The sequence below is a fragment of the Lolium rigidum genome, chromosome 3 (assembly GCF_022539505.1).
Source record: "Lolium rigidum isolate FL_2022 chromosome 3, APGP_CSIRO_Lrig_0.1, whole genome shotgun sequence".
Taxonomy (NCBI): Eukaryota; Viridiplantae; Streptophyta; class Magnoliopsida; order Poales; family Poaceae; genus Lolium; species Lolium rigidum.
Window position 1 is genome coordinate 332789143 of NC_061510.1, and position 24613 is coordinate 332813755.

The 24613-nt window shown below is 48.0% G+C and overlaps 2 protein-coding genes across 2 annotated transcripts; both read right to left on the bottom strand.

Annotated features, from left to right (window-relative positions):
• Window positions 1-6284: 6284 nt before the first annotated feature.
• Window positions 6285-18560, bottom strand: LOC124697066 (LOB domain-containing protein 4-like). Its single transcript, XM_047229704.1, has 4 exons — window positions 18443-18560; window positions 16884-16916; window positions 8222-8364; window positions 6285-6626 (listed from the first exon to the last, which is right to left on the bottom strand). Exons 1-4 carry the CDS (start codon window positions 18558-18560, stop codon window positions 6285-6287), a joined length of 636 nt encoding a protein of 211 aa, XP_047085660.1.
• An 838-nt stretch (window positions 18561-19398) lies between these two features.
• On the bottom strand, window positions 19399-22814 carry LOC124700068 (pre-rRNA-processing protein TSR2-like). Its single transcript, XM_047232259.1, has 4 exons — window positions 22594-22814; window positions 20881-20972; window positions 20644-20757; window positions 19399-19796 (listed from the first exon to the last, which is right to left on the bottom strand). Exons 1-4 carry the CDS (start codon window positions 22787-22789, stop codon window positions 19623-19625), a joined length of 576 nt encoding a protein of 191 aa, XP_047088215.1. The 5' UTR covers window positions 22790-22814; the 3' UTR covers window positions 19399-19622.
• Between the last annotated feature and the right edge of the window lie 1799 nt (window positions 22815-24613).

Consider the following 24613-nt stretch of genomic DNA (forward strand, 5'->3'; position numbering starts at 1 on the left):
CGGGTTAGGCCCATAGGCGACGAAAAATACCCCTTAGCGGACGATTTTGAGACGTTGTCTATCAGAACTTTTCTTGTAGTGCAAGATGTGTGAATGAAAGGTGGGTCATCCATTAAAAAAGTAATACATTCTTATAGCCAACTACTACCTCCGTTTCAAATAATAAGGCGCACGCGTATTTCAAGACGAACTTTGACCATAGAAATTGAGCAACAAAATCTTGATTATATTATATATAATTAGTATCGTTGGATTCGTATTGAAAAGAACTTTTTAATGATATTAATTTTATACAAACAATGTTTATCTATTTGAAGTAATTCTTGGTCAAACAAAAAACACGTAAAATGAGAGCGCCTTATTCCTTGAAACGGAGGTAGTATTGTATTTGTTGGCTACATGTTGACTAGTATAGATGATATGGCATCTGCTTATAGCTAACAACTGGCTATACTATTGGAGTTGCTCTTAGCTAAGATACAACCACTATCTCTTATTAACTATGATACCACTAACTCCCTCCATTCCCTTAATTAAGGCATGATTTTTTAATGTTTCTCATCAAAAGCAAGGCGTGGGAGAGGTTTGTTGCTCTTCTCCCTAGATTACCCCTCAATCCTGCTCGTTTTCTCCTTTTTTTGTTGAGGGAAAGTCGCCATGAAAACTTTATTGATTAGCAAATAAGTTTACATCGTTTTCTAAAGAGCCAATACTAAAATGAGGCGGATCCTCATGTCAAACAATTGACTCTAGGATCCTTCCGCTTTACAAGCCAACATATGGACCACAATATTGCTTTCTCTAGGACTATGAAAAACTTAACACTAGAAAAATTACGAGCTAACAAGGAGCATTCCTCATAGATAGATGCACCACCTTCCACAGAATTGCCTCCATTCTGTATTCTATCAATTACATCCATAGACTCACTACTGACGACTAAATTGTTGCACCCCACCTGCCCTGCGAGTAACAAACCATCGCAAGCAGATCTTGCTTCCGCAGGTGGCAATATCGGCAATACTTGGAATCCCGCAACATTGTCCAACTATAAACATACCTTGGTCATCTCGGAGTATAGCTCCCATTGCGCCTACAAAATAGTCCGCTGAGTAGGCCGCATCAACATTTAGTTTTACCCACCCATGCGGTGGTTTTTCCCATCCGTACCGCGTGATGCCCAAGGCTCTCTTGCATGACTTGGAGAAATTCATTGCCATGGCCAATATCGCCTGTGAGCTTCTAGCCGGGTTCTGAACTATTTCTTCTCGAGAAATTTTTCTCCGCTCCCACTACATATACTAACAAGCTAAAGTGATCAATTCGTTAAATTCCAAGTCCTCCCTATATGAAAAATCCGTATCATTTTTGCTCACCAGAAATTCGAGGACCGCTGACCCTACCCGGTCAGTGCGTACATGCATCTTCAATAGTAGTCAAGATCCCAAGGTTTTCCCAAATATTCTTTATTCGAGAACATTAAAAAAATAGATGATGTGTATCTATTGGCGAAAACGCTGCTCTAGATAATGTATCTATTTGCGAAAACGCTGTTACATGGGATGGTAGCATGCAGATGTAGCAACCGCCGGGAAACTTTTTTAATTTTAGCAGAAGCTTTTAACTTCCACAGCCGAGGCCAAACCGGATTAATATCTGATGTGCCCAAAGCATTGGTGGTCATCAATTTTGGTCCATGTTGACGATCCCACTCCGCAAAGTACCCAAATTGTACAGAAAAATACCATTCATTGTGAGATTCCACGATACAAAGTCTTCCATCATTCCAACTTCCAAAGGGGCCTTCAAGATCTACCTTTGTGTACACTATCTTCCCTCTAGGTGCGAGCATCTTCCTAGATGGGTTAGTAGGGATCCATGGATCGTCCCAGATGTTGATGTCCTCGCCATTCCCCACTCTCCATATATAACCCTTATTGAAAGTTTGTATACCTGTCCAACGGCGGAGCCAGGAATTGCTCACGCCACGGGCGAACGGAAAAGTGCAAAAAAAATTGCACCAAAATGACCCCAGTTTTAAGGCATACACGCTGAGTTGGATAACTAATACGAATTTAAGCATTTTATTCAATAGTTTTTCAACTGAAAACAAAAGACAATATGTAGCATACGATGGTACCAAATCAAAGATCTTCTTGTCCTGAGCCTTCCATGAGTACCCTTGAAATAGAAGATGCCGATCAGTACATACACAAGCAAATAGTTCATAATGGATGGAAAATATGAAAACTTACTTCTAGGACGAGGTAAAAGGCCTTTGCGAGAGCAATATCCTTGAAATCGCTCTATGATCTTTGACTCTTCAATACTAACAAATACATCTCGCTCAATATAACAGACCATTCTATGGTTCATCCAATCATCACCCATCTTGTTCCTCAACCCGGTCTTGATAATGCTCATTGCTGAAAAGGCTCTTTCCACTGTTGCAGTTGCAACTGGTAAAATCAATGCTAACTCAACAAGGCGGTAAACCAAGGGGAAAGTTGTATGCATATCAGCTAGAACCATCTTCATGGCAAGATGACCAAGATCATTACAGTTCATCAAATGAGAATCAGTTCTTGCTTCTTGGATGAATGAGTCCAATTGGTTTCTAAGGACAAATGCAAGTTCATATGTAGAGAAGTCAGCAACATACATATTAGCAAGCTCAACTAGTTTGTCTTCATCATAGTTGGCAAATGAATTTCTGGGATCAAGACAAGCTATACATCTCAACAACTGAGTGGATCTTTCAGCAAAGCGGTTGTTCAACTCAACAATAATTTGATCATGCAAAACATTGAATACTTCAATTCTGAAATAATGATAGTAATTTACCAATTGGCCACCCCAAGTCCTTGAACGACCATTGGATGTCCTTGTATCTTCCATGTTTGGCACTACAATGTTGTATTTGAGACAAAAGTCAGTTACCTCTTGAAGGAGCCCATCCCAACCATCCTGCCTTATCTCTTGAATTTTATCCAATGTGGATTTGATCAATCCCACAGCACGCACAATGTTCTGATTCTTCTTTTGCAAGCAATATGATAGATCATTAGTCTTGCCCAACATTCTAATCATAATATGCAATATGAGAACAAATTCAAATGTCTCCATGTGCTTTATCAACCCCCCGGCTGTGGTTCTTTGTGTAACATTCTCTGCATCAAGGAATAGATTTTCTAATACCTTCAGAACAGGTTTCCACATCAAAATAAGGCGGCATAAGGTTCTATGATGTGATCCCCAGCGTGTGTCACCAGGTCTTGCAAGATTAGTTAACTGGTTTTTCCCCTTCCCACCAACAATTTCCCCTTCCTCCAACTGGCGCACAATTTCATCATGCTGCTCTTGGGCCAATTGATCATGTCTCTTACATGAAGCATTAATAATGTTGACAACCATGCTAGTGTATTCAAAAAAATCCCTTACTGATGAACAACACTTCGCAACAGCAACAACAACTAATTGCAACTGATGTGCAAAGCAGTGTATATAATGAGAATAAGGATTTTCATCAAGGATCAACCTTTGCAGCCCACGAAATTCCCATCTCATATTAGAAGCCCCATCATAACCCTGCCCTCTCAAATTAGACATAGATAAGCCAGTAGTAGCAAAGATACCATCCAAAGCTGCCTTCAATGAAGTTGCTCTAGTATCAAGAACATGCTCAATTGCAATAAATCTCTCAATCACCTCGCCTCTTTTGTTGACATACCTACATAAGACAATAGGACCATGATTAATATTTAGCGACTATGAGAAAATATATGTGTAACAAATAGACATACAATGCAAGACAAGGTTGCTACCTCAAACACATAGCCATTTGCTCCTTAATAGATGCATCTCTGGACTCATCAACAAGCAAGGCAAATTTACTATCTCCAATATCTTGAATGATGGCTTTGGTGGTCTCTTCTGCACAAGCCTTGCACAAGTCCAATTGTATCCCAGGTGAAGTCATCTTATGGTTGTCCCCGGCTTCCCCAATCAATTTTTCTGCCTTTCGATCTTTCTTTGTGTACCATTCCAGCAACTCCTTGAAGTTACCCTTATTCTTTGAGTTAATAGACTCATCATGACCACGAAAAGCATGACCTTGTAGCAGCAAAAACTTGACAACGCCCAATATAATCAAGAGACGAGCTTTATATTTTTCTTGCTCAATATTAGTACCCCGATCAATCACATGTGGAATATTTTGTCTCTGATTTTTGAAAGCCAAATAATGTTGTCTAGCCTTATTATGATCACTGTTATGTTTTCCAACATGGCGAGAAAGAACACTAGGCCCATCCTTCCATGTTTTAAATCCATTCTTGGTAAATGATTTAATACCATAGTTTTCAGCTCTTGGTTGCTTGAATAGAAAACAGAAAAAGCAAAAGGCAGCATTTTTAGCAACACTATACTCCAACCAGCTACGATGATCATTGTACCAGTAGTCATGAAAGCTTATGTAGCCACTTCCTACCCATTTTCGTTCATATGTATGATTAGTTGGTTGGCATGGACCCCTACTAATGTACTCCCTTCTAGCAAGATCTCTAATATCTGGATCCAATTGCTCAATTGGTTTTCTCAAACCAGGATCTAATTCTATATCACCAGGCCTAAGTGTAGCTGTAACACGGGGAGAATTAACACTAGCTTGAGTTGAAAGGCCTGATTCTATGGTTTGCAATTGGAAAAAGCTATCAATTCTGTTTCTTTTGTTCATCTTGTCCTCCTGTAAAATATAATAATTTTAGCTAAATTAACTAAAACAGCTACTAGCAGGGGGCGGATCACCTAACTAAATGGAAAATCTAGACAATCTAATTGTATTATTGTAAGATGAATTGAGGAAATAAAATGCAAAGCAAAAAAGGGGGAAGGGCAAAACCTAGCTCTGCCCTGCGAGAGAGTTGCCGGGAGGCTGGAGGCGGGACTGCGGGGCAGCGGGGGCGTGGACGGAGAGGCGCCGATGCTGGGCGGCCGGACGACGGGAGGAGGCGACGAGCCGGCGGCGGGCCGGCGGGCGGCAGCAACGGCGCGCGGCGCGACTTCGCCTGGCGGCTGGAGCCTGGAGCCCTGGAGGTTTCGAGCGGTTCGAGCCTGTGCGTTACGTGCCTTGCTCCGTTGCTCGCCTAGTCGCTACCTCAGCTGGGCAAAACGGGGCTGGATTGGGCTACGCCCCGGGCCAAAATTAGAATTATAGGGCTGCTAGGAAGGCCACGCCCCAGGCCATGGCCCGTGTTGCCTGGGGCCTGGCTCCGCCTTTGTACCTGTCCAAATACTCTCAAGTATAGGAAGAACCCTTCTTCAGTTCAGCATTGAACAAGTCTCATGTAGGATAATATTTTGCATGGAGTACTTGCGCACAAAGATATTCAGGTTTACATAAAAGTGGCCAACATAACCAAGTTGAAACAAAGGAGGTCTCGAAAACACATATTACCTTTTTTCTTTGGTACACACATCTTCCACCATGAAAACAATGGAGGTCTCGAGAACACATACCACCTTTAGCCAGCACTGTATAACTGCAACAAAAAAAGACTTGAACTATTTCAAACCCGTGATAACTTCAGATGCTATGCTTACCTGATCTAGTTTTCAACTGAAAGGATGCACTTTCTATTCTGCTCTTTGCATGAACAAAATACCCCCCCTCCGGCAATACATCACTTTCTTTTTCGAGATAAACTTTGACTAATAATTTAGCCAACTAAATATGAGTTAGATGTCATCTGAAAATATATGATCGGATGCATATTTTTAAAAACTTTTCGATGATATAATTTTGGATAACTTGTCACTTATATTTATTAGTCAAATTTTGACATGCAAACATACTGATCTTGTTTTTATTTGGTGTAACTGATCTTGTATTTATGAACGGAGCAAGTAACATTGTAGAAAAGGAGATAGCCGTACCGCAATAGCTATCTGATCTACACTATTCTTGCAATCTGCGTAAGGAACAACTAAGATAAGACAAACATGGATGAACCAATCTGAATTTCCGCAGCAGAGTTCAACAGCAACAAGGTTCTTGAAATGGATAACACAAATCACACGCCAATGTCTGTTTGTAGCAGTGTTCTCTCAACCTTCTGGACAGCCAAAACCCCCTTGATCACCATGTACTTACTACTACTGCTGCTATATATACCAAACCATCAGTGACACGAAACCATCACCTGATGATGCACTAAATCAGCCCTAAACGATTGCCCCGTTGCCCGGCTCCAACCAAAACAACAGCTCCTGTCGGTGTGGTCAGTCTAGTACCATAACGTGGCGTACTCCAGCTCCATCACGTTGTGCTGGTCCACGGCCACATGAAGGTCCGGCGTGGTCTTGTAGTCGGACATGGAGGACGGCGAGCCTCCGCCGGAGCTGCTTCCATTGCCATTGCCGCCGCGGCGCGCGGCGGCGCAAGCCTCGGCCATCCTGAGCCTGATCATCTCCGCCTGCGCCAGGGCGAGCTGGGTCTGGAGCGACTCCACCTGCCGCTGCAGCGACGTGATGGCGCCCACGCAGCCGTAGATGGGGTCCCTCATCCGCGCGTTCGCCTCGTACACCAGGCTGCTCACCGCGTCGCCGCGGTGCTCCACCGGCACCTCCTGCAGATTCAGTTCAGCAGCTTGTTTCAGTCAGTTCATATTACTATAGGGTAACTCACACGTGCACAATTGGAGTCAGTCCAAGAAAACAAATATCATGTGATTCGCAAGAAATTTAAAGGCAGAACAAAGATCATCCTTGCATGATTGACGCAGCCGAAAGTTTCAGAGATAATATGGCTACTGTGCATTGCTTGTCTGAAGATGACTGCGGCAAAGAGAGAAGTAGGCCGTACACTAGTGACTGGCTGTTGGGATGGTTTATCCATCACATGGGACTAGAAGCTTTTACTTGGTGGCTCTGTCGATTTCATAAAAAGCTGTTCACTGTAGTAACTACTAGGCATGTCCATACTGATGAAAGATATGCAAAATCTAGTTAGTATCTAGGCATGTCCTTGAGCAATCCAATTATTTGATCTGGTTCAAATGCACTGCGCTACATGTTTGATTTCTTCAGGGACAGGGATCGATGAGCCCAGTGAGCAGTGAAAGTAGGATGCTGCTGCCCATGCTTCATGAAGCTCAGATTGTAGTCAAACATAGAAAAGAAAGTGCACATGCGAATTGAACTTTGAAGGTTTCGTTTTTTTTGCTGAATCAGTTCAAGATTTCAAACTGTAGAGAGAGACTGACTGTGCAGTCAAGCAAGTGTATGTAATGTAAGAACAAAATTGGACGGATTATCAGCCATATGCATGTATGATGAGAACAACAACAAACTCTGTGTAATTAGACAGCACATGGTGATAATCTCTACTAACGAAACTTGCTAATTATGCATGCAAAGAAGCGTGCTATTTGTGGCAAATGTACTGCACACAAAATCTTTTAATGGTATGGATCCAATTTTCCCTTTCTTCAGGGGCCGGACATGGGTGACCCAAATGAGCAGTGAAAGTTGTCCATGCGCCATGGACCTTCACGCATGCGTATGCAGATTGTAGTCAAACATAGCAAAGGATGTACATATGCGAAGTGAACTTCAGCCACATTAATCAATTTAGGCCTTCATTTTTCTCTGCGGAATCAGTTCAAGATAAAACTATAGAGAGATGGATTGTGCTGTGCTTGTAAGAACAACGAAAATGGACTTAGTATCAGTCACATGCCCGTCTGATGGGAACAACAACAAAAATCTTTTTGATTAGACAGAACATGGTGTGAATTCTCCAGTCGAACTAACGAAACTTGCTAATTGTGTATGCAAAGAAGGTTGGTGTTTTTGGCAAAGCCACCTCACACTGAATCTTCAATTGGTGCCAACCCGAACTAGATGAACAGAAAAGGAGCCAGTATATCTCGATATTAATATATTCTCTTTATCGATAAATGTATTTTTTTTTTCAAAAAATAAAAAATGATTGGTTCTTTGACAAACATGTTTCCATGTCTTGGTAAAAGCTAGAAAACTTGGTCGCAAATTGGGGAAATTTGCGCCTGCTCGGCATTTCACGAGTTATGAAAATGCAAGAAAGATACTAAATCAAGGAAATCCATCTCGAGAGGCAGAGCATGGAACAGAGTAGGGTAGCAGTGAGCAGATGGAGAGGTATGGAAGCACGGAGCAGCAGGGTGGCATGCGAGAGCGGTACCTGGAGGAGCTTGCTGATGTTGCTGGCGCCGAAGACCTTGTGCACGCAGGCGAACCTGTGCGGCTCCCCGGCGGGGAAGTAGGGCGCGAAGACGCAGCCCGGCGAGCACCGGCGCCGCAGCATCTTGCACGCCGCGCACGGCGGCGTCGACGAAGGAGACCCACCGATGCCGCCATGTCCGTGCTTGCCGGCCGCCCTCCCGTCCGCCACCGCCACGACGACGTCCTTCATGCTTGCCCGCCGCAGGAGCTGTCGTCCCCAAATTTAGAAGAGCGGGAGGGAGGATACGATGGAAGAAGTGCACCGTCGGCGCGCGCACGTAGGTGGGTGCTGGGTGCAGCAGCGCTGCCTCCTCCAAGCTTGGTTATACTAGGTGCGAGGGTAGCCAGGACGGGGGCAGGTGGTGGCGTTGGAAGCCTTTTTTGAGAAGATCGAGGAGGAGGAGGAGGAGCGGCAGTTGAGGCTCGATCGTGCCGCGGCTGTTCTATGATGAGTTGCTCCCTGCGGCTGCTTCTTCCATATATCTACCCAGCACACAGCACAGCAGCACCCGCTGTCTATCATGTCTCCTTGCCTTTGACCCCGATCACCCCGTCTGTCTCTTGCTCGTTTGTTTCAGTGCAATGGCACGCATGCTAGTAATTGAGTAGTTTGTTGCAGTGTTTTTCTGTCTGTTTGTTTGTTTGTCGAGGCGAGGCGAGGCGCTTTTCCGCTGAATTATGCGAGAATGAGTGAGACCCACTGAACTATTACAGTTACTGACTAGCTATCCTCAGCCAGCAGCAACTGAATCTGCAGCCAGTTACCTCTGCGAGAGCTCCAGATCTTTTCCAAGACCTCGAGAGCTTGCCTGAGCTGTTGCTGAACAGCCGGTGCATAGTGGTGTCGACAGAGTGCTTTGTCGGTGGATTTACACCACTGACGAACGACCATGATGCTACATCAAAATGTCAGCCGATCCATGTTTTTCTCTCTCTTTCAGCGTTCGTTCGACTGAGAGATGTGCATCAGCCATCAGGAACAGCTTTTGGGAGATGGATCGATTGGTTCGCTGGTCAATGGACGATGGACGGAGGAGGGTCGGACAAGATAGGCGGCAGGCCCTGGCGCCCCCAGCGTCAACAGAAATAGATCTTTTTGTCTGATCGGCCGCGATGGCGAGACGGACCGCGGTGATGGCCACTTGATTAGCCGTGCGTCCTGCCTCCGCGCTTTGGGAGACACTAATCCAAGCTTTGCATTCGCCGTATCGGAACCTTTTTCTCCTTTCTTTCCCTGTGCTGCAGACACGCACACAGTACAGGTAGTAACATCCGCCTTGCTTGCTCGTGAAGAAAGCAATGTGATCGAGCGGCCAAGGTTACGTGCACTCGATCGCTACATGCACATTTCTGCAGAGCTGGACATTCTGAAATTGCATGCTTTAACCAGTTCAATCAATAGATTGATCTGATAAAATAATAGACTAAAATATCATATTCAACACCTCTCCTCATGTTTAGATAGGTGTGTCTTTTTTAATCTCGCATGGGTCTTAGACATGTATCCTTAGATTTCTTTTAGAAATGCCATCAATATTTATTTTAAATATTGTGTTAGCTAGGGTTTAAATCCTCGCTCTAGCCAGTTAACTCATAAGACCGATTCTATCAAAGAGAATGGACAAGTATATTCAACAGATACTTGCTAAAGGCATCTCAAGCCCGCCCAAACAGATCCAACATGTCCGGTTCCGATCTGCACAGATGAAATGACAACAAAATTAAAATTTCAACCCAACGCCCTAACACAAACAGACCAACGCGCACGGATAGACCCATTTTCAATCCAAATTTGGGCTGGAAATGCATCTTCCGAAACAACGCATGCCATCTCTTCTCCTTCCCTATCCCGCCTTCCTGCGGCACACAAGCCACTAGACACTCAAAATTGCGCCCTCGAACTACACACAATCGTACCTCGCCATTGCTGGTAGCTTCTTTAATTGTTCGTTGTTCGCCTGAGGCTAGCCATGTTGTGGGCGTTCTTTCGCGCACTTAGACTGGCTTAGTTCACTGCTTGCCGTCACGGTCCCACCTGTCCGACATAGAAATTGGCTATTGACAATTATATGGCCATTTGTCTCTTGTTGTGCGTAGATGGACCTCGGTAGCTCGACCAAGTTTTTCTACGAGAACGACGTCAACACATCGTCGGGTGATGACTCGGACGGTGGTTCTGCATTGATGATGGTCGTGGTGGCCCTCATGCGTGAGCACAACGAGAGGCAGAGGCCACAGTGCATGGGCTCGATGAGGATGATGCATTACAAGATCTACAGATTTCACATTCTTTCTTCGATATGGCAGGTTGTCACGCTGACATCAATGTGTACATCGCTCTTAGGTATTCTCCAGGCTTGGGGAAGACAATGCTTGACTTAGGCCAATTAGAAGAAAGGGGGGAGAAAGAACGTAAAACGCCAACACAGATTATAGGTCTGGCCCATAGGTACACCCATCCCGAACGGACAAGGAGGAATATGACCGAATTTATGTCAGTATCCGACTCAAACAAACCAAAACAGACATACTTCGATGTCTAAAATGGATCTGGCCGCTGGAAATCGACTAACATTGGGCTGTCCTGGATGCATGCGTTGTTTCTTCTTCGTTTTGCTGCACTGAAACCCTGATCTACAATGGCTCCGCGGCAAACTTGCAACGACCGCGCAAAAAGGAAACGAGCATGGCGCGCGGAACTGACCGGAGCAGTTGGGGTTGGGAGCAACAGTGCACCGCAGCAGGGTAGGGAGAGGACGAAGGACGCCCAGAGGGAAAAGAACAGGATCATATCCGATCTGCGGCAGGTTCAGATGAGACGCCGGAGGCCTACACGTCGCCGTGTCGGGGGAGGCGCCGCGAGCTAGCAGTTGGTCAAAACCCTGTGCGCGACAGTGGGCCGCGGCGCGCGCGGCGGCCGGAGCAGCCACACAACAATTCCCCATCCGGGCTCCGGTTCCCGGCAGTCGGCACGATCCGCGGCACGCACCGCACTGTGCACCGCACTGTACCGTCTCTGTCCGTGTACACGAACCTGACGCGAGTTTCGTGAATCTTGCCACAGGTTCGTACTACTTCTACTCCAGTATCTTCGCCTAGTATCATGAGTTCATTAGTACCCTGATTAGGAGGACAGTCGCATTTAGGGAAAAAAATCTACTCCCTCTGTTCCTAAAAAGTTATCTAAGATTTGTTAAAATTTAGATCTATCTATCTACTCCCTCTGTTCCTAAAAAGTTATCTAAGATTTGTTAAAATTTGATAAATTTCAGAGAACCTTTGCGGAATGAAGGGAGTATTTAAAACACTAAACTTATGCAGGTTTGGCAATATGAACCATCGACTCAAAATTTCCGTCGTCTGTACCTTAAACCTGCGAATCTCGGTTGAAATCAACTCGGTAACTATTTGGTGCACCGGAAAAGCAACAGTCCCGACCGGGATTACAGGTTACTCTCACTAACAGTGAGATCATGTCATATTCATCTTCTTCCAAAATTTCTTCCTCCATTTACTACCAATCAATGCCAAGTAGCCACCGGGCCGACTCGAGTGTACCTACGCCGGGACCGAGCAAAACTAAGGTGGGGTAGCCGAAACACTTGAAGGAGCCGCCGTTGAACCACCATCTCGAGGTAGAGGAGCTCCGGCAGCTCAACCATGCTGCGATCACTGCGCTGGTAGGGGCAAGGTCGTGCGCGAGCGGGCGGCGGCGAACGTCGGTATGCGCTCGAGTTGGATCTTTCGCGACCGGGCAACCGACGGCTGTGGCAGCACGGCGGCGGGCGCTTGGACACTGTTGTGGCTGAGCAGGGTGAGGTTCTAGAGGAGCGTGGGCCTTGTGGTGGCGGTCTGCTGGTCCATGCATGCATGATGTTCATGTGGATCCCGATTCGTGTTTTGACCTCCATGGATCAGGGGCAGAGAGATGGGGAAAGAGACGGATATGACAGATGGAACCATAGTGTCAATTTAAGATACAAAATTTGTCGTGCGGAAAACAGTCCCAAGATTCACAAATCCAAGATAAAACCGACATGAATTTAAAATTCATGGTTCATTTTGACAAACTCTGCAAGTTGAAAGTTTAAAATAGAATTATTTCCTCGAATTTAAGGCTGCTTGTAGAGTGTCACGTAGCCAAGCGGCCAAGCCGAGCTAGCAATAGTAGTGTACCTCTTTGGGGCTTGACAAGTACCGCTAGGAACTTGGGTTTGAATGCTTTTACATAAACTTTTGTTCCTCGCTAGCAAGCTCCTAACCTCGCATGGAAAACTATTCCAGGATTTGCTTTAAACCGGGGTTCGTAAATTTAGATACAAACGAAATGGATTTAAAGTTCATGGTTCCATTTCGCCAAAACCTCTACAAGTTTTTGATTTAGAATACGGAGTAGATATTTTCCTCGCATTCACGGCTGCTTGTAGTTGTAGAGTGTCGCAATTTGGCCACTGGGCGCGTGATTCCTGCATTAGGAGGTCCTCGTCCTCAGGTCGCTCCCCCGCGGGCGACTCCAGGACGCCAACCCTAGCCCTCTTCCCCCGTCCTCCCCCGTCCTCCCACGTCGCCGCCGCCGGCGGAAGCCGCCGGGCAAAGCCCGGGCGGTGCCGACGGCGGTGGCCCTTTCTTACCCGGCGCTTCCTCTCCAGGCGGGGCTGGCAGGCTGGCGGCGGTGCGCCCAGGTCGGCGGGGCTCCGCGGCGGCGCTCCCTCCCAGGCGGCGCGGCGGCGGGTGACAACGAGGCGGCGGCGGGGCTCCTTGGCCGCGGGACGGCGCGATGGCTCGGGCTCCTCCTGCCTGGCCCAGATCTGGGCCCTTCGGGCCCCATCTGGGTCCGGGCGGGCTGGCTCCCTGCCCCGTGGTGCTCCTCTAGGCGGACGGAGGGAAGGCCAGAGCTCGGGGCGGCGACGCCGGCGGCGCGTACACTGCAGCGCATAGACAGGAACTTCACGAGCCCGCTCGGGCTCGGCCGGGCCAGGTGGGCCTGGTGTGTTCCGGTCGCCGCGTCCGGTCGGTGTCCGCAGGTGGCGGTGGAGGTGGTACCTCCGGCGTGGCTTCTAGCGTGCTGCCTCTCGCTCCCGGCTGGCTCGTCCTGTTCGTGATGACCCCGCTTCGTTGGTCACGGTGAGATGGCGGTGGTGCTTGCAAGGCCGTGGTGGCGCATGGTGGTGGGTGGCGAGTGTGGTGGAGCACGATGGAGTGTCCAAGGCGACGTTGCGAGGGTCGGGAGAAATCCCTGTCGGCTTTGCCGGCACCGATGCGGTGACGCCCGCGGGCGCCATTCTTCCTTCTTGAAGGGCGTTGGGTGAAGCCTTGTTTCCTAGTCCTTGCGCGTACCGGGGGAAACCCTAGGACTACTCCGGGCAGCAGTGGCGTCGTCGTCGCACCCCTTCTTGAAGGTGTTGCTTGGTACGCGGAACTTCAGAGTGCTAGGAGCGTGGTGGGATTTCTCCGGCGGGCGCAGCGGTTGCGAGGCATCTCCGTTTTCGTTGATCCGACCCTTTCGGCATTAGTTTCTCTTTTCGTTTTTTTGTGTTTTTTTTTTGGCTTGATTTGTGCTGTTTGCCCCAGCAATGGATCCTATGTTGTATCGGTGTTATGCTATATTAATATAGCGGGGCGAAAGCCTATTTCGAGGAGGTGTAGTTGTAGAGTGTCATGTAGCCAAGCGGCCAAGCCGAGCTAGCAATAGTAGAGAGTACCTCTTTGGGGCTTGACAAGTACTGCTAGGAACTTGGGTTTGAATGCTTTTATAGAAACCTTTCTTCCTTTCCTAGCAATCTCCTCACCTCACTATCTCACATGCACCGTAGATAATTCTTAGACAAGCTGCTTTTTTCACTCTTTTGTTATAGAAAAGGTGAAAGAAGCCTCTTGTGACACCAAAGCAAAAAAGGCTCAGAGACGAACGTTTTTACTAGCCATAATAAGTGGCTAAGGTTACACGAGAACCCCACGGTGCTGACCAAATCATGGAGCCCAATCATCACATTTGGCCTTTGGGACATATGGATTGCGGAAGTGAGGAAAAAGGCAGCCGCGGCTTGCTGCTTTTTCTGGTACTACTAGGCTTACTAGTTGATGAAATTGTTGCAAGTGAGTGCCTAGCTCCTAGGTGTGGAGTTGCTGGCCGCTATGCGGGGGACATTGGCATTGATGAACTACACTCTTTGCACTGCTTGGCAATAGAATCAGCTCATGATCTTTCCGGCGACCGGAGAAATCGATGGGGAATGTTCCACACGCTGTATAGTTAAGGACTTGAGGGCAGTCTCAGCTCTCAACAGTGGTCTCTAAAACGAAACAGTGGCATCCCACGGCGAGTCTGGAAGTGAGTGGATTGTGTGATGCTGGAAGGAACTAGGAACTTTTTTTTTCAACAAATCACCGGGTGAACACACCCGGTAAAAGCTGCTATTAAAAAATCTGGAGTACAAGAAGACCCTAGAATTACAAGGAATTACACAGGGGTCCAGGATAATAGCAAAGAAGACCCTAGAGAAAACTTGAAACACGATCAAGCCCTCCGTCTTCCTCCTCCTCCAGATCCAGGTCCGACGACGGTCTGAAGTCGCATCTCCGGGGAACAAGCCACTTGGAGACGCAGCCCAGGAGGCACCGGCGGCTAGACCAAAGCAGCGACGGAGCGGCAGCCCTACTGCCGTTGAGTCCGACGCGAAGACGGAATCCGCCATTGAAACGTCGGAGATGAGCTCCACAGAGAAACCATCACCGCCGGCAAACAAGTCCCAAACTGACGCCACCACCATGGGTCATGAGAAATCGAGAGAGGAAGCCAGCAGCAACGAGGACAGCATCAGCAGGAAGAAGAAGATGCAAGAACTGAGCTTCATCTCCGGCCCCCTTGCCACCACGGTTGGTCATGTCGGAAAACCACGCCTCAGCTCACCTCCATGCCCCTCCCTCGCCGCCATGGCCGGCCAAGGGAGCAGAGAGGCCGCCTTCTTCTTCGACTGTTGACTCATAGGCGCCTTATCGAAGGGCCTTGCCGTAGACGAGCTCCAGACTCAGATCCACCACGGATCTGAGGGGAGACCATCTGCGACAGGCCAACTGGTGCCGCGCCAGAGCACCAGGAGGCACTCGACCCCTGCCACCTCCAGAGCAAGTCGAAAACGACGACTTCGCCCCAATCCCCCTCGCCACCGAGGCCGGCCAGGAGCGGAAGAGGAGTCGCCATCAGGAACTCGCTGGAGAAGACGAAAGCCTTATTCTGGAGATCAGCCGAGATGGAGGCGTCCTGGACTCCGGCCGCCGGAGCAGAGAGGAGTCCCTCCAACACACGGTCCGCCCTAGATCTGGCCGAGAAACCAGGGCTCCTACTCCACCACTAACCGGCAGACCGCCAGAAACTACACCTAACCTAGGAGATCTACTCCGGAACCTCACCTCCGCCACCTCCAGCCGGCATGGCCGCCAAAGGGGCTCGGGATCGACCCGGTTCCTTCCGGGAGCTCCTAAGACTACTGTAGCTAAGAGAGAGAGAGAGGAGGGGGAAAAGTCCTTGTCAGTCTTCTTTTTATAGATACTGGTGTCCCTTCAAGGAACTAGTAACTTGCAGTGTTGATGCGCCAAGCAAACCACCCTCCATAGTATTTTTTCAACAAATCTAATTCTTGGGCAAAAGTTAATACCTCATCCGACCTAGCTACGCGAAACTATTTTGAAATTTGACCTCTAGTTTTTAGCACTAACGAGAATGGAGCCGAATTTTGCAGGTCGGCGAAGCAAGGTCGGCGCCAATGACACTGATGCCAAACACACGTGAGGTCATTCTGTACCGAAAATACTTTGCGCCGACCTGCAAACATTAGGCTCCATCCTCGTTTACGCAGATTCCAAAATAGTTTTGCCCAATGTTCAAATGATGCATTAGTTTTCGTGGGGCTCAGATTTGTAAAAAAGAAAAAAAGAAATACACCTCCATATATCGATGCCGGTGGCTTGTCCGTCCGTCTCCCACTGTTGGTGTTGGCGATTTAACAGGAAGTGCATTATGATGTTGGATTGGATCATGTTTTTGTTACTTGAGTTCTACCCCAAGAATCTGCCCCCTCTTTTCTCTCTATCTAAGAGCATCTCCAGCCGTTTGGGCTCCCCACGTCCAAATCCGGTGATATTGTCGTCCGGATTGGAGGAAAATTTGGCCTGGGGAGTCCCATCTTCCCAGCCGTGAGCCCAGGATGGATGTAACGGACATCGGCGATTTCAGACAAAATTGGCGAGTTCGTTCAAGCATAAGCGAAATTTAATGATATTTAACATATAGAGGCGAGTTCGTGCATAAATAGGCCGAACTCGTACATATATTTGAATTCGGCGATTGGCAAACTAAACTTAAACTAAATAGCGGCCTACTACATGCCGAAATGGCGGTAGAAGGACGTGTAGTCGCCGCCGTCGTCGTCGTCGCTCGAGCCGGCGTTGTCCTGGGGCGGCGGAGCCTCGTACCAGCGGCTCGTGCCCTGGCCAGCGTCGCCGGTGCGTGGCGGCGACGGAAGGTACATGCCGTCGTCGCTGCTCTCCTCGAGCTTCACCACCTCCCTGGGCGCGGCGTTCCTAGCGGCGGATGGTGCGGCGGCGCGAGCGGCGACTTGACGCGCCCAGGCCAGATCCAGCAGCCGCCGCTGCTGCTCCGCCTCCTCGCGCTCCCAGTCGCGCCTGGACCACTCCAATGCGGCGTCGTCCGCCCGCTTCTCCTCCTCCATGTCCTTCAGCGACCTGGCGATCGCCTCCGCCAGCGCGGCGTCCACCGCGCGCTTCGCCTCCTCCTCGGCGAGCTGGTTTGCGGTGGCCTCTTTCTTCGTCTTCTTCCGGCCGCTCTGCGGAGCGGAAGCCTGGTCGCGGATGACGAGGGCGCCGCTGCTGCGCCCTCTGGTCGGCGGTGGCGACGCCGGTTCCTTCTTGACGGTGGCCCACTCCTGCTTGACGGTGGCCGGCGTCGACCCGCCGGACCTGGACGCCGACCGCGAGCCAGACGACGAGGAGGATGACACCATCCTCCTCGGCATCCAGGAACCACCGTGCGGCGGCATCCCCAGGACGGGGGAGTTCCCGGCCTCGATGTGCGCGAGCACATTTTCGAGGGTGCGCTCAGGTGCGCTCCACCATCGGCGGCGGCGTTATTCCTTGCTGGAGGAGGAGGAGGGCCGTCGTACGCCCGGATTTCGCGTTCGTACCTGCGCCGGAAAAACGCGACCCACGATTCGTGGTTGTCGGGGAAGAAACGCGGATCCGCGTGCTGCTCGTCACTGAGAGTGGCGAGCACCTCGTTGATGGCCGTTTCAAGTGCGCCCCCCCTGTTGGCGGCGGCGGGATCGGCACGCCGCCTGCGCTCAGCCTCCATCCCCCCGGTGCGCGGAAGTCCGGCGGCGCCGGGTAGCCCGCCGCGTGGAGGAGCCGTCCCTCCCATTGGTGGAGAGAGCGGCGGCCGAAGCCGTTCTTCGCCGCACCGTCGTTCGCCATTGCTATCTCTTCGAGTTCGGGGGAAGATTTGGTGGAATGCGAGAGAGAGGAGAGGTGAATGCGGGGCAGACGCGGTAGTTCGGCGATAAATAGAGGTAGGCGCGAGTGATACCGAGGCGACGGAATTAACTCGCCGCGTGGAAGGTACGCGGCCGGCGAATGCTGACCGACGGCAGGCTTTTACAGCGCGCGGAAGACGATGCGATGAGGACGACGATCGTGGTCTCTCGCTGACAAGTTGGGGCCACTAGACGCGCGGGAAGTTTTCTCGCCGTTTCGCGCGCTTTTGTTTCGTCCGGAGTTCCCGAGCGCTCCCCGGGGGGCCGGGGATGGCGTGGGATCGCCGGATGAATTTAGGTCCAAATCCGGACGAAAACGAGGAACCGGGGGCACGACTAGACCGAATTACGCCGTCCGGATGGAAAAAACATCCCTCCGGGGCCTAGTCGGGGGATGAGTGGAGATGCTCTAAAGTTGGGATTTGTGTCCGGTTGGCCGGGGTTGAGGCCGGGGCCGTACTACTGCTAACAAACGGCTCGCGCGCGCAATGGCTGCTTACACGTTGTCGTGCGGTACGGTACGTAGCTGCACTGCACGTCGGCTGAATCAATGGAGCCGGAGCCCGGTGGCGGTGGGTCGCCGGATACTTTGATCTTTGATGTATATGTATGGCAACATGCAACAGGCAACGTACCTACGTTCACGATCAATTGCGTGGACGGCCGCCGGTCGGCCATCCACTTTTGAGCTTTGGCAAGCACATCACCTGGATTTGAGCCTTTGACAGTCGCCGCTAAAATTGATGGAGCCATGTGCAGATAACCCTAAACCCTAGATAGCTCTAAACCCTAAACGTAATTTCTTCCTTCGTTAAAAATAAACAAGGCTTATATTTTTCTTTGAAAGTCAAGCCAAATAAAATTTGATTAAACTTTACAATACTTTATTTTTCTAGAATAATATAAATCTTATTCATTAAAATGGAGGTAGTATGTACTTATACAATCAGTTCCAACAAATGTAATATAGTATTTTCGACAGAAATTTATTTGTTAGACGATGTTGCCTCGTTTGAAACAAACATTGTCAATTGCACTACTTCTGATTTGTTTGTATAACTGGCAAGCTAGCTGTTAGACTAGTCATAGTGGGGAGTAACATACTAGTACTATAGTAGTGTCATGCATACTAACACTACTCTTTGTTACTACCTTCATAATGATAATAACTTAGATGTAGTAGTACATGCATGAGTGTATTAATTAACTTGTAGATTCATTCTATCTTGAAAAGTGTGATGTTATGGTAACATAGCTAGTTACCACAACCATCTCTTTCTTCATTTAATATCATGCCATGTCATGAATTTGCCTAGTTGACAATGCATGTAGCTCTATGTTACTACCTTAGTTACCCACTATGAGTAGTCTTAAGACTACCCACAATTATGTACAGGGAAACGAGGAAGAATCATGGTAATATATGATTTACATGGATAGATCTAGTGGTAGTATTATTTAGGCAAAACAAAAGAGGCAGTACCTAAATTCACACGGGAAAATTGGTCGGTACACATAAGAATCAGTTCAGGTGCTTAGCTTTATAAAAAAAGATCATATTTTGAAGCGGAGGTAATATTTTAGACCTGGTTTACAGCTAGAATCTTTTGTTGCCATGTCCAACACCATGAGAGTGGTCAAGACAGCTTGCAACACACAACATCTCTAATAAAAATCCAGACAGCACACATAGAGCGTAATACTTAAAAACCTATAGACCAGAACGGCACAGGTAGGAATTGACCCAAGCTTTTGCTAATCACACTTGAAAAGAACAAAACAGCCTCTATGTGTCCTGCCAAGGTTTGCGTCTGCTTACTTCTTGCCTCGGCCATGCCTAGGTGGCACAGTTGTCCACCCATCAGCATCAGGGGTAGGCTTGGAAGGTTTTGGCTCATCCACCGCCATGTCCTCTGACCTAGCAGCTTCATTTTCCACCATTGATGGGTCATCATCATCATCCGAGCTATCATCATCCTCGGTTGCAATCTGAACATAAGAAGAAAATACATTAGCCACGGAAGCTGTGTTCTAAAGGTGGCTAGTATCAACCAGCATGGTACCATCAAAGTTAACCAAAAAAAAAAAGAAACTCCCAGCTAGGGAACATGAAGATGGGATAAGTATTAAGAGGCAGGGATTCTGGATTTTTCTTAATCTTGTCAGTTAGATGGGTGGATCAAGGAGCATGCTAGAGTCAAAATTACCACTATACAGACAGCGCAAAATATGAGTTAGGACCCTGTTGCTGAGAGAAGTAAAACACAGACTCAGTACTACTATCTCACAATTTTCAAAATTTTGTGAACTTAAGGTTGGGGTTTAACATAATTTCCATCTATTCACATCTGCACGGATTACGTACCAAACTAACAGGACCTCAATGGGGAAGAAACGTAGCAAGAAGTCAAAGAAACAGGTAAAGAAAAGAACTTTTAGCGTATGCGATGTGAATACTAGGTAGTTCACGGATCCCCATGGAAACAGTGGTAATGATTAAGGACCTCTTCGCAGAATAAGAGTATATACATATGGTTATCAACATATAAATATGTCTTGAAAAATAACATCTCCCAGTTTTAATTAGAAAACAATGTTAATATCCACACGTTAAGAGCAAAAACCCACTGAATCTATCCTTTTCCAATTATCCACCGATGAAGCGACAGAACAATTATATAAAAAGATAAAGTATTGGAACAAATTATCAAAAGGAGTTTGCTAGTGAACAGCATTGAGTCTAGGTTGCTGCATTAGTGAGCACAGATGTGAGAAGAGAAACCACACAAATTACATAGCAGAAAAAAAGGAGCACTTAATCGACGAAAAGGGTTACCTGTCTACTTTGGGAGACAGCATTTCCTTGAGGACGTGTATTCCTTAGCTTCTCAATTGATGAAAAGTTGTTTTGTAGGCATTCTTCATGCATTTCCAATAATTTCTTAGCAACCTGTTTGCCACAAAAACCATTGAATCAATAACCGTACATCATGTACAAGCCAATCCAGATAAAGTTCAGGGCCTATAGGCTATAGCTAGGCTAAATACGACAGAGAGAGAGAAAAACAATTACCTCCCCAACGCTACCATCCTCAACTTCAGTATTGAAGGAATCAGACATGCTGTCAAACATCATATCCTCCAAGTCATCGTAATAAAATGGACCTGGAATAATCTAATGAATATTAGATGCGCAAAAAAACATGAAAACAAGTAAAGCTAATAAAGAAGTCGAACCTATGAACATACGGCAGAAACAAGTATGCCATGCCAACGGCAGAAATTAAGGGTAAATATATATCATGCGTAAAGAGAATAGCCACTAAACCTCAAGTTAAAACCGGGAGTCCCAAAATACCACTCAAAAAACTAAGTTTGCCAAAATAGCATTGCAATCCAGCTTTTCAAGCCAAAATACCACTATCCACTAACTGAGAGGTAACACCCACACAAAAAGACTAATGTGCCCATCGCTATTCTGCTGTTTCTGTATAATTCTTACACTTTTGTGGCCGATCGGTTCTGGACGCTTTTGCTACAGCCTGCAGGAATCCCATTGTCTTCAGATGCATCAAACGTTCCAATACGTCTGTCGGTGTGTGTGTGCCTTTTGATGAGTCAGTCGTCTCTGTGCCCCTGCCCTGGTGCACCGTGTGTTCTCATCTAATTCAGCTAACTGGGAAAAGAAGACACAGATTCATCAACTCGATTGACACACACGTGTACAGAGGATGGTGCACACTATCGCTTCAATTTTCTTGCACGTTTATTGAGGAGAGCGCTTGTTTGCTGATCGCCTGATCTGGTTAGGTTCTTGCCAATTCACAGAGGAAGGAAGGGAATCAAGCAGGTGCACGCTGTGCATTTAATTCGCTATTCTCCGCAACTGCAACTGTGTCCTTGCTCGGTGTGCCTGCTGTGGCCGAGCTCTGTGCAGGGGCGAGGTGGCTGGCCAGCTGAGGCAGGAGAGAGGAGGCGCGGCGGAGCTACACACAGAGGGGGTAGGCTCAGGCAAGGGTAAATTTGGAATCTTGGAACATCTGACAAGCACTTCACAGCTTGACTAACAGAAAACGTTTGCCATTTCATGGTAGTGCTATTTTGGCTATAAAAACCGGCTTTTGCTTCGGTGTCCGCTCCTCTTTAAACTTTGCCTCCATGTGATCGGCCAGGATCTCCCGATACCTCTTCGTGGGCTAACTTATCGCTTCAATTTTAGTGCTTGAGAGGGGGAGGGGGGAGGACACTGAAGCACACCTCATAAAAACCTGTGTTGTAATGGTATTTTTTTTTGGCAAACTTGGTTTTTTGGGTGGTATTTTGGAACTCTCGGTTTTAACTAGTGGTATAGTGGCAATTCTCACAAAAAATTATGTGCTTGAAAAGTAAAATTCAACAATAAGTAAATGATGAACAGAATACAGAAGCTCAAAGCTGAAAGCAGACAAATACGAAATATCACAGCAGACATTTTTCCTGTTGGTCAGCATGGCTCGAATATATCGTACCTAAACTGAATTGTTTCTTCGTATACTATGGGCCGGTATTAAGATTTTAGAGTTGGTGAACTTCTGAACCAAAATTGGCACAGAACCAAGCAACTCAAATCCTCTCAAGGATTATCGGAACTGATCCACGCCTAGAGATGGAATTAGCCATCATCCTGTTACCGAGTTCAGCCCCGACATGAACGAATCAAGGGAACATCGAGATGCTAACCTAAATTTGGTCCAAGTGGCACCTTGATGAGGATGTTGAAGGGAAAGAGCCAAGGAGGAGTTCATACCCTTGGAGTTCACGAACCAGGAGAGGATGGACGCGGCGAGCTGGTCGGCCTTGGCGCGGGAGTCGCGGCCGCCCCACTGGTTCTCGACCGCCATCTGCAGCGCCGTCCAGCGCCCGAACACCAGCCCGATACCCTCCTGTAGCGCCGCGGCCGCCTGGGGCGAGAGCGGCCCGCCGCCGCTAGTTGATGCCGACATGGTGCCGCGCGCGTTCTAGGGAGGCGGCTAGGGTTCTGGCCTTTTGTTGATCTCTGGGTTGTGGATTTGGCGAGGTTGGGCTGCGTGCTGGCCGGACTGGAGCGGCGGAGGCGGGGGTGCTGCGGCGATGGGTGGCGTCCGGACGAGCGGCGGAGCAGCGGCGCGTGTACAAGAGGGAGGTGATGAAGACAGAGATGAAACGTCGCGAGAGGAGATCGCGGCGGATCATGGCTTTATAAGCCCTAGAATAATTTAACAGAACAAATTGGGGTTCAGCAAATAATTTTACATTTTATCAGAAGTTTAAAATTTTGTGATGGATATGATGCATATGTTGTCATGATGGCGCAAAACATTAACAAGTAAACCTAATTAGGATATTACCCTCGGATGGCCCTGCTCCAAGCTGCAGCGAGGTCTAGCAGCGGTCCGCCGGTGCTCCAACTCGACTTCCAGCAGCGGTGAGGTCTGGCCAGCAGCGCAGACGCTTATCTAGAACACGACATGGCGACTAGGTTCTCGAGGCTCCGACAAGGTGGAGGGCCTCATCGCAGCGTGGAGATTTTTTCAAGAGAGATGGGAGAGAGAAAGTGGGGGTGTACCGCGGACAATACCCGACCCTGAAACGGACCCCAAATTTAGGGTCTAGGGCTAAGATAGGAAGAAATAGTCTTTCCACGCACACGTTTGTATGCTTTTGGGCTAAACTATCTGCACGGACAAAATAGGAAAGATAAGGGGGCATATTTCAAAGTTTCAAAACGAATCTAATTTTTTTAGAGGTAGTCAATGATGTGTACTACATGCAACTTTTTGTTTACTTGGAACACATGATTCCATTACTCAACATGCTCAGCTGGCCATGGGGACACTTACATAGTCTGGCAAAGACTCCAACCAAAGCGATCGGAGTTCTTGCCTACGAGCACCATGTGTGGCTAGTTCATGGGCCAGCTTATTACATCCCCTTGGGCAAAAAAAAAATTCAACAGAAAGAAAGTTCAAACTACTAAAAATACGAGTGTCCCGATACATGATTCCTTCCGGCGCCAAGTCGAACTGGTTCCCCTCAAGTGCGTTGATAACATTTTGTGCATCTAACTCAAGTTGCACACGTCCCATTTCTTCATTGCAGGCATGTGTGAACCAAGGCATAGCTGCTGATAGCTCTCAGCCCACCTGAGTTTGAGTGTTCGTACTCGCATTCTCGGTATTGTGCACACAATTACCGCTATCAATAACCAGCGCTGCTGGGCTTCTTCCCCAGTACGGCCAATCATTTTTCATTGCAGGCATGTACCTCTGCTTGCGCTGCACTTCCTGTATAAGCCATGTAACCTGCGCCTGATCCCCTGACAGTTCCCTCACTGTCTCTTATGACAAAGCCCCAGGCCCCCAGCCACCCGTCGATGTGTCCTGCCTATAGGCTCCATCACAATTTATTTTCATGAAGTCCCCACGGGTGGTTGCTAGGAACTCTGCTCAGTCATTGTCTGCAGCCTCTTCATCTTTCGACAATGAATAGATGTTTCTGATGCCCAGTACCTTGCCTTGCCAATCACTTAACATATATCAGCTTTCCCTCGGCGTTTAGTTTATTCCGTGCCATCCACCACTGCCACAACATGCAGATGATGAGGATCTTCTTTTCTTCCTCCAACGCTATGCTCTCTTGTACCATTGCGTCGACACTGCCGTACATACACATGCGATTACACATCTCTTCTAAACCCACTTCCTTCCACAATTTCTTTACCTCCTTACATTTGAGGAAAAGATGTGATCCGTCTTTAACCAAGCGCTGGCAACAGTTGCACTCGATGC